Genomic DNA, 9,588 nt, shown 5'->3' on the forward strand with positions numbered 1-9,588 from the left:
CATCAAGAAGTCCAGACAAGAACAGTTTCTTGCCCAAATGGCTAGCGAACTCCATAAGGAACCTCTTCAATGCCCATCATCTTCTTGAAATAGATTGATACTGCCAGGAGCAGATGTGTCTCATTGTCATGAAAAGTCCTAGGTTCTTAAAACATTAAATGTCATATTCTGTAGGTCTTTGAAAGATTTGAAGAATACATATCTGTCTGAAATATATCTCTGTACATCTAGAAAACATAACATGGCTATAAGTTTGCCTATTATAGATGATATTATATATCTAGTAACCTGTATTTCTTAACTACATTATATTTTTTGACCCAGACATTAGCATTTTATTTACAAGACTGATAGTTCTTCATAACCAAAGTCTTTCTCAACTCCCTCTTGAAACTAGCAGTTGTTCTAGCACCTGCAACTGCATATTTCAAGTTAGTATAAGTACCATTGCGTATATTGTTATGTTATTAATAATTTACCCATAGAAAACTGTTTTTGCTGTTGATAGTATATGGTTAACAAAATCCAGTCCTATAAGTTTGTGAATATGTAAGTTACATAGTGAAATTTTTTCAAAGGTGTTAGAACATCAAATAAGACAATGTCATAAAATATCTTGGCATATACATTATATTTTTAAAATAGCTGCACAAACACAATACCTTGAACAAGAGCAGAAATACATATACAGTGTAACAAAATTGACTTTAAATTTGTATCAGAAGACCAAATTCCATACCAATAAAATATATTCATCTCTATATCTTATCTCACTTTAAAATAAAATAAACATTTACAAACAATCATTTTGAGCATTTGGGCATAGCTTTATCCAAACTGCTTCCTGCTGTTCATTGGGCAAACTATTTTTAAAGTTCATGGAGACCTTCCAGTGGATCTTGTTCATCAAAGCATATTAGCCTGGAAGGAATCCACAGGTTCTCAAATTCTGTGGAAACAAAATCTGAACCTCTTTTCCAAAGCAACATATCCTTAGACCCGAATTTTGAAGTCAAGATACCTTTATGTTTATTTAACTTAGCAGCCCCCAGAATCAAATCTCTCTCTGCAGTCAAATAGATTAAGGAAAACACAATACACATAATTCAGACTCTCTATGTATATTCCATCTTTATGTGACTTATTTTTCTTTACTCCTTTAATCTATGACTGTTGGTACTCATTTATATTAATTTACTGTCTCTTTAAAGACTTTGCTTTATTTTTTTAAAACCATTTACTTCTTTTTATAACTGTCTATATTCTTTTCCCTCTCTCTCCCAGTCTATATACATTTTAAACACACTGTGACCCATTCAGAGGTTTATTTTTGTCAGAATCTGTCTTTATTGCAAATGTGTAAACATTTTCTAAGCAGGACTAACTTTAAAAAAAATACTAAGTAGGCATGGCTAGGACCAACTCTGCAGCCCCGCCTGTTGACTCCACCCAGTTCAATCAACATGGCAAAGTTAAGTTCACCACCTCTGCAAGCCACGCTCACCACCCCAGTTTCAGGGACACAGAGGGTCTGTGTCACTATTAAGCAACTAGTACCACACTGCTCACAAATCCCATTTAAGTGCAGGGCCTCCTGAACAAGCCAGAGTTCCTGCTGCTAACACAAACCAGAAAGCAGGCTCTTAAAGGACTTGCACAGTTTTTGCTGCTAGCTCTGAGTCAGGAAGATTTCTCTTAAATGAACCATGCCTCTCCTTGTCTATAGCAAACAGAACCTATCTGAAAACATGCAGCTACAGAGAAGCTGCATTTGGCTCCCATTTTTGTGAATCTAGAAGCCTTCTTTTTTTTTAAAAAAAAAAAAAAAGCTTTTTTAGGTCTTATATGAATACATGCCACAGTCAGGGGATGGCATTTTGTAATCAGACTGCTTGTTTTTTTCCTGCCTGTCCATACCCAAACAATAACACAGAAACTATATTAATTACAACACTGTTTGAGCAATGACTCAGGCATATTTCTAGCTAGCTCTTACATCTTGAATTAATCCATTTCGATTAATCTGTGTATCACCACGAGGCTATGACCTACTAGGAAGATTCCGGGGGCATCTTTCTCCTTCAGCAACCACATGGCATCTCCTTGACTTTACCTACTCTCTCTACATATCTCTATTTCAGATTTCTCATCTGGATTTACTCAGTGTAGTTGGGGGTGGGCATCATAAAAAGTGTTAGAATTTCTTCCCTGATCATTCCTTGATTTGATTGGCATTTACTAGAAGACATTAGAGAAATATTACTAGCTGTTTGATCATCTGGTACTATCTTAGATTCAATTATTTTAATTTCTTTCAATGACTCAGAGGAGGTGGAGCTTCAAGCTTATTAACTTGCAAAGATACTAGGACTAGCAAAGTAGAGTTACATGTTTGCAGGGGTCCCATAAAGATCTATTGGGGTTCCTTTTAAACAGGGTGTTGACATTGGGACTTGGGATATCATCTGTCCTCAATTATATAATCCATTCTGTAGAAGACAGAATGACTTTTCAAAATGGGAGTGCGAGGAAATGAGTGTGTTACATAGAGATAATATCTTTGTGAACATGAGACCTTTAAAGAGCATTTCTTGAAAACTTATAAGGGAAGATATGATGACTGGTAAATGTCCTTGAAACTTAGAAGTTTGTAGGGCCAAAGCTATAGCTAGGAGGGTGATTCATTTATGGGATTATTTGCTTGATTATCATCTACATTATAAATATTTACTTAAAGAGATGGTATGTCTTCAAATTAAACATTCTTCTTGAAGGTGATCAAGCAGGTTAAAATTCTATTGCATAACTTATTTGGAGACACAGACTTATAAAGCTCAGGGGATGAAATGAGAGTTTATAATATCTACAGCATACAGTACCAATATAGATTTAGCAAGCACTTCATTATTGAGTCCTCATACGTGTAAGTGAAGACTGCTCATTTGTTCCCAGCTGCCCAGACCTAAATACTCACACAAAAACTATATTAACTACAAGACTGTTTGGCCAATAGCTTATGCATATTTCTAGCTAGCCCTTACATCTTAAATTAAACCATTTCTATTAATATGTATATTGCCAGTGGGATGTGGCTTGCTGGTACTGGCATGTTACTCTTTGGCAGCTACATGGCGTCTCCTTGATATACCTAATCTCTCTATACATGTATCTCTTTCAGCCTTGCTATATTCTGCCCTGCCATAGGACAAAAAGGCTTCTTTACTAACCAATGATAATAAAACATATTCATAGCACACATCACATAGGCAAGCCATGTAGACTGGGCAAGAATCCTCCAATGATAGTCTGACCATATCATTGGCATCTGATGTGTGATACAGTGGGAAAATATAAGTTGGTTCACCATTGCCACGTCCACAGCAGTGACTGCCGTGTAGTGACAAAATGCCTCTGCGCTGGCTTTTGCCTGCTGAAGGATTGGGGTTAGAGCTTCCTGGAGCGAAGCCCCAGGTGGTCCCCTGGCAATCAGCGGTCGAGATAGGACCTGATGCCATAGGCAAATCTCATATCTGGAGATGGCCTTGAGAGCGAGCCCTCCTGGCACCCTGCATGATCTTTCTCTGTATTTCTTATCTTTCCTGTTTATAGCTGACCACGTACCAAGAAATCAAAGTACGTCCTTGGCTCGGCTCCACCGTTCATTAAAGCAGTCCTTGAGGAAATAAAGTATGCCCCACGCCACATGAGCCTGGGAAACTTTATTAATTATGAAACAGAAACGGCTAAAGTTGAAATGTTACGAGGGAATCGTCATAGTGAATCAGATTTAGAGAGAAAAGGAGAGTTAGAGAAAATTCCCCTTTATGGAAAAATTAGCTAGATCCCGGAAGCCCTGGTGTCTTTATTGTAAGAAGGAAAGAAAGGAAATTATTGAAAACATGAGACCAGCTTTAATGTATTGGTATAAGAACTATCATGAGGAAACGAGAAAATTATTAGGGGATATGGAGCAAAGAATAAAAAAATTATATAGATAAAAAGCTAGACCCAGGACCCTGAGAACTAGTCCCCCACGGTAGAATGTGGTTAATGGTGCGAGACAAAACAAAACTGAAAGTCCTTGCCAACATCTTGAGCACGTAGGGGGGAGCACGTAGAGGGAGCTCTATTTTTGATTATGCTTAGCCTTGATTTATGTCTGGAACCCTGAGTGGGGTGATGTAATGAACCTGCCAAGTTCTTTGATCTATTTTGTACATAAACTGGAGCTTTGCAGAAGTAAAATTGCAGCAGATTCTCACTACACAGTGTGTCTGTCTGTCATTCCCTTGCGTTGTATCCTGACTATCCTATAGCCTTCATCCCTGTTCTCCCGTGGATAGCAGTCTCCCAGAGGGACGGTCCGTGGCACACCATTTACAATAATGCATCTAGTCGTGGAGTATATCACTTCTCTGAGAAAGCCACCAGTGTGGAGTTTCATTACAAAAGACATGTATATCAATGATGACTTTGGCTAGAAAATGGCACCAGAAGTGACCAATGTTATAGTTCAATTATCCAGAGCTTAGATGTGTTTATGTTCCAGAGTATCTTAGAAAACATTAACCAGTATAAAAGATCACAGTCATCACTGGATATTTTGACGAGGAGTAATCGGCTCAGATTACCGGCAAGGCATGGCAGGCTTGTTTATATCTGAGGGACTCTGACTCAGATAATATAAATTAAATTTCTGATAAAATATATGCTATGACATTATATAATCTTCTGGCATTGTATGACTAGAGATTATGTAATACAAATAGAATGAGAAAATCCACTGGCACCTGCAGGTAGGACCTTTAATAAAGATATGTGTATATATATATATATATATATATGCTTTATATATATACTACATATATATATATTTGGTATAACAGGTTATACCAATAGATCATTAGCATTTATACATAAGAAATTTTAAAATACAGGTCTCTTAGAGTATTTTGGAAAAAACAAGGGAATTGCTTGTTTCTACAGAAGGGAACCCTTGTATGTTGCCTTTATATGGGTTGGAATCAGGACACAGCAGAATTTAGTTGGAATTCCATCTCTCATCTACAAATTTCATCCTGTGATACAGTGGATCTGATTATATACTATGGAACTCAAGACCCTTGAAGACTGACTCCCCTCTTGGCTCCCTCCAAAGCCTTCTACGGAGAATACATTCTCCAGCTTCTTGTAGTTCTAATCTTTGAGTTCCTGAGACTGCTTTTCTCATGTGTATCTTGCCTTCCAGACCACATGTGATACATTTTCTTGTTGTTTGAAGGTCAGGATAAACACTTATTGATCAATCTCTTCTAATTGCTACTTCCCAAAAGAATGAACACTCTAACTATACCTACTCTAGATATGTCAATAAAAAAGCTGTTATCTCTTAAACACTGCTCATGAATATCCAGATAAATCAGTTTGAGGTTTTTATGGGGCAGGAAGAAGTAAAGCATTCAAGGTATATATATACACAATATTCACACAGAAGTAGGTGAGGCTGAAGCAAATTATTTTTATTTATTTGAAGAACTAAAATTAAGTGCTTTTGCTACCTGACATATACTCATAGCTCAAACTGAGGGTGAGTTTCTAAGCAGCATGGATTGAAGGTTATGTATCCAGCTTCAGCATATGAGAGTCCAGTATCACACACAAGAGCTTCTAACAGAACCCATGGCAAAGGCCTCCATGTTAATACTCATCACAGAATGGAAAGTTGGGATGAGCCTTGAATCTGCAATGAGAGAGAACAATGAAAGAGAAAACAGTGAACAATGTGCCCGATGACAATTTCTAGTTTTCAATTTCAACAAAGATGACCACTGAGGTGAAAGTTGAAAACTTTTTTTTGTGATATTTCATATGACATGTGTTCTTACTTTTACAAACAGTATTTCATAATAGAACTGAGGAAGAAAAAAGGAACTGTTCACACATATTCCTTGGAACTTAACACATAGAGAACCCAAAGTTAGTCGTTGAAATATATACACCATTCTATAAAGAAAAAAAAACCATTTCTTTAATACTTCAAATTCTCAATAAAGCAGAAACTGATTTTGTCTTATTTTAAATTGGGCAAGTCAAGTTATGTATTTGATAATAATGAATATTTGGGGGGGGGCAGTGAGATGGCTCAGCAGCTAAAAGTGTTTGCTGCCATCCCAGGTGACCTAAGTTAGATACTTGGGACCCACATGGTAGGAGGACAGGATCAATGGCTGCAAGTTGACCTCCAACCTTCATATGCAGGGTTTGTGTGAGAACACATACACACCAAGTTAGAAAGTAATAGACAGTTAAAAACTACTCTGAAGTGATAAAGTAATTGATAGCAGCTTATTGTCAGTTTTATTCAACCATCAATTATTCATTAGCTGATAATTGTACAGGCTATGCTTTGTTAGATTCAGAACTAGAAGGAATGCCATTTATAAGACTAAAGTTCCATGTCCAAGGCATTTACTCTATAGCAGCATGAAAGTGATAAAATGATTTATCATTTTAATAGGAACAAAAATCACTGATTGCTTGCCAGTATTTCCATCTCTTTGAATAAGAGGTTATAGAATGTAAAAATAATGTAAAATAATATAATCATAATAATATAATAAAAGAGGTTAAGCAAAATATTACTTGATTAATCTCTTTATATTATACATTGTTTTGTAAATTATATAGAGTTATAGGTAGCATGAAGGAGAGTAATGATTGTCCGTTGAGTATAAATAGTGTTTTATTTACCACAACAATCCAGACATTCTTGAGAAAGTGTTTGTCTAAGTCCTGAACACACATACAATGCAGAGGAAATAAGAGGTTTGTATTATTAAAGCCAATTCCATGTGGAGAGGGGTAAGAGCTGCTGACCTGTGACACAGAGATGATGGAATTGCCTTTGGTCTGATAAGAAACTGGATTTTAGAGATGATGCTGTGAAATTGATCATTACAATATTTGAACATGTGACACTGAAAAATACCCAGGATACACATAGAATCAAAAGATCTGCAGGGACGATATAGAGTCAGCAATGATACGGGCTCTCCCAGCACATTCCATGATGTTGATACAAGAAGGGAAGGCATGTCAGATCAAGGTGACCCTGCATATGCATCCACTTTTCTATTGTTGTGTCCTAGAGTAAAACTATGACTGAGTCTAGAAAGAGAATTCTAGAAATCTGTGCCTTGTCTGACTCTAAGTGTTCTTTGACTTCCTCATGCTAAGGTAACTTCTGACAGACATGCTATTAATATACTCTCCTTAAGGAGAGAACAATCAAAATTACAAAGGCTATGAAAGCTACTTACATATCAGCAGGAAAATACCGTAAATTTCTGTCCAAGCCATCTAGAATTTTCATATGCTCTGAAGCTAACTGGAAATCAAAAACCTGTTACAGAAGAAGAAGTTCTATTTTAAATATATATTGATGGAGAACGTTTGTCAGTCTGAAACAACAGACAATACTTAAAACATCTGAGGAGGTCCCCCCAGTTTTTAAAGTCATCAAGCAAAACGTTGAAATCCAGATTTAAAAATTAAATGGAAAGTATATCAGCACATATAATGTGTAAATCTACAGACCAAAATTTCAAAGGAAACTGGAGAAGAAAGAGCTGACAGGATTCAAAAGAGATAATGTTATGTATGTGGAAGAGTTAACGACGTGCAGAGACAGTTTTGAAAATATACTTCAGTAATTATCATAGATACAGTTGTGTTTCTGTATCCTAGCCATGAAAACTTAGGATGAGGGGGAAAAGTCGTTTTCAATATTACTTAAAGAAGGAATTGCCCAATTATTAATGAATCCTGGTCAAAGGACTCAGAAAGTGACTGGAAGATGACTCATTATATATAATTCCAAACAGTTTTATCATTTTTAAAAAAAGATGATCACTAACTGTTACAGTATTAACACATGGGTTTATAACTGATTGGTGTTACTCTAAAAGAGTGTTATAGAGAAATAATAAAATACCAACAATTTAAATGCTGAAAAATTTAGATAAGAGAGGTACTGCTTAATTTATTAAGCTTTTTGTACACTTGAAAATTCTAAAATTAAAACTTAAAGCTGTGAGACTCATGAAGGACACAGCTTTAGTGACCTGTCACCTGCATGTTCTCTCTGATATGATCCTCATTGAAACTCTTGGCCAGGACCACAATCCCACGCTGCAGCTGGTAGCGAAGGGCAATCAGGGCAGGAGTCCGTTTGTACTTCTTTGCCATGGCACAAAGAACTGGATCTTCCAAGAGAACTGGGGTATCCTCATTAGTACTAGAAGGAAAGACAGTTTCCAGAAATATGTTGCTAGGGTTGAACATGGATGAAAATGGCCACAAGGGTCCAGGAATTCTCAAATGTAGTCAATGGACTAGTAGTTGATCATTCTCTGGAGCCTTTCTGAAATACAACCCCACCTTGACTGAGAGTAAATTCCAGAAACCTGGATATTGTAGAATGAAGAGTTGTGACTTAGAGATAACTTCTCCTGTTCTTATTACCAATTTTTATATCTCTGAGTTCCCAGAGCACCATAGGCAACCAGAATGATGTCATTCATCCTGCAGTAATCCAGCAGCTTGCTCTGGTTGAGGTAAGGGTGACATTCAACCTATAAACAGAATAGAAAGGTATAAAATTATATGAAATCATTTATTAATATCAAAGAAATATTAAAGGAAGAAAGCTGGACAAAATATTAGCATTAAATTGGAATTGAGAGTATCAATACCATATCATGATTTTTTCAAATAAATTTAATATCTCTCTTGGGAAGTTAAAATACAAAAATTTTCTTGAGATTCAATAACCCCATTGGTCAGATATTGAATGCTAAATACCAATTTTTACTGTGAGAGACATGAAAAACTCTATGAACTCATAGGGCTTTGAATATTGACTCTTGACTAACGCAAGGATTTGGTCAAATATTCAGTTCAGATACGGTCTGAAAGAAAACAGGAAGTTGTTAGAAATTGTGCCAATGATACTGAGTGGATTTCTGCATTAAAACAAGAATAAATAAGTTACAAAGAAGGAAAGAGAGAAGGAGACGCACACCAGCCCCAGAAAGACAAATATGGTATGTATTCATTTATATGTGGATAGTAAGCTGTTAAGTCAATGAAAACCAAATTACAATCCATAGAACCACAGAGGTTAGATATAGAGTAAGGGAGTAGAAGGTACAGCTAGATCTTGTTAGGAAAGGGGAATTGAATATATATTGATGGATGGATGGGGGGAGGACTGAAGCAGGAGGAAAAAGTGGGGAGGTACTAGGGAGATGCTGATGAGGGAGTGAACACAGGAGGGGCAGCTAAGACTAAGGGCCATTTGCAGGGTAGAAAAGAAACCCAATGTGGTCAAAACTTCCTAAAACATATTCATAAATGAAGGCGATCTAAATGAAATCACCAAGTAATGGGGAAGACAGAGTCCTAACTAGCCATCTTTTGATGCCAAATGAAGCACTCACTACTGGTATTGGGGTACATCTAATTGGGTTGTTGGCCAAAGGAGTCCCACGGGAATTCCCAAAGAGCCCAGGCTGTTGCTAAGACTTT

General features: G+C 36.6%; 1 protein-coding gene across 1 annotated transcript; it reads right to left on the minus strand.

Annotated features, from left to right (window-relative positions):
- Positions 1–5,498: 5,498 nt before the first annotated feature.
- On the minus strand, positions 5,499–9,559 carry LOC126501881 (aldo-keto reductase family 1 member C18-like). The gene is made up of 4 exons (XM_050142765.1): positions 8,524–9,559; positions 8,131–8,296; positions 7,320–7,402; positions 5,499–5,740 (listed from the first exon to the last, which is right to left on the minus strand). Exons 1-4 carry the CDS (start codon positions 8,580–8,582, stop codon positions 5,698–5,700), a joined length of 351 nt encoding a protein of 116 aa, XP_049998722.1. The 5' UTR covers positions 8,583–9,559; the 3' UTR covers positions 5,499–5,697.
- Positions 9,560–9,588: the final 29 nt, after the last annotated feature.

This window comes from Alexandromys fortis, unplaced genomic scaffold (assembly GCF_014885135.2).
Source record: "Alexandromys fortis isolate MF-2015 unplaced genomic scaffold, M_Fortis_MF-2015_v1.1 scaffold_5, whole genome shotgun sequence".
Taxonomy (NCBI): Eukaryota; Metazoa; Chordata; class Mammalia; order Rodentia; family Cricetidae; genus Alexandromys; species Alexandromys fortis.

Coding starts and splice junctions, on each gene's coding strand:
- LOC126501881 (XM_050142765.1), bottom strand. CDS start 8,582: ATGAATGACATCATTCTGGTTGCCTATGGTGCTCTGGGAACTCAGAGA. Junction 8,297..8,523: donor ACTCAGAGATATAAAAATTG/GTAATAAGAACA, acceptor CTTTCCTTCTAG/TACTAATGAGGATACCCCAG. Junction 5,741..7,319: donor CGGTATTTTCCTGCTGATAT/GTAAGTAGCTTT, acceptor CTCTCATTGCAG/ATTCAAGGCTCATCCCAACT.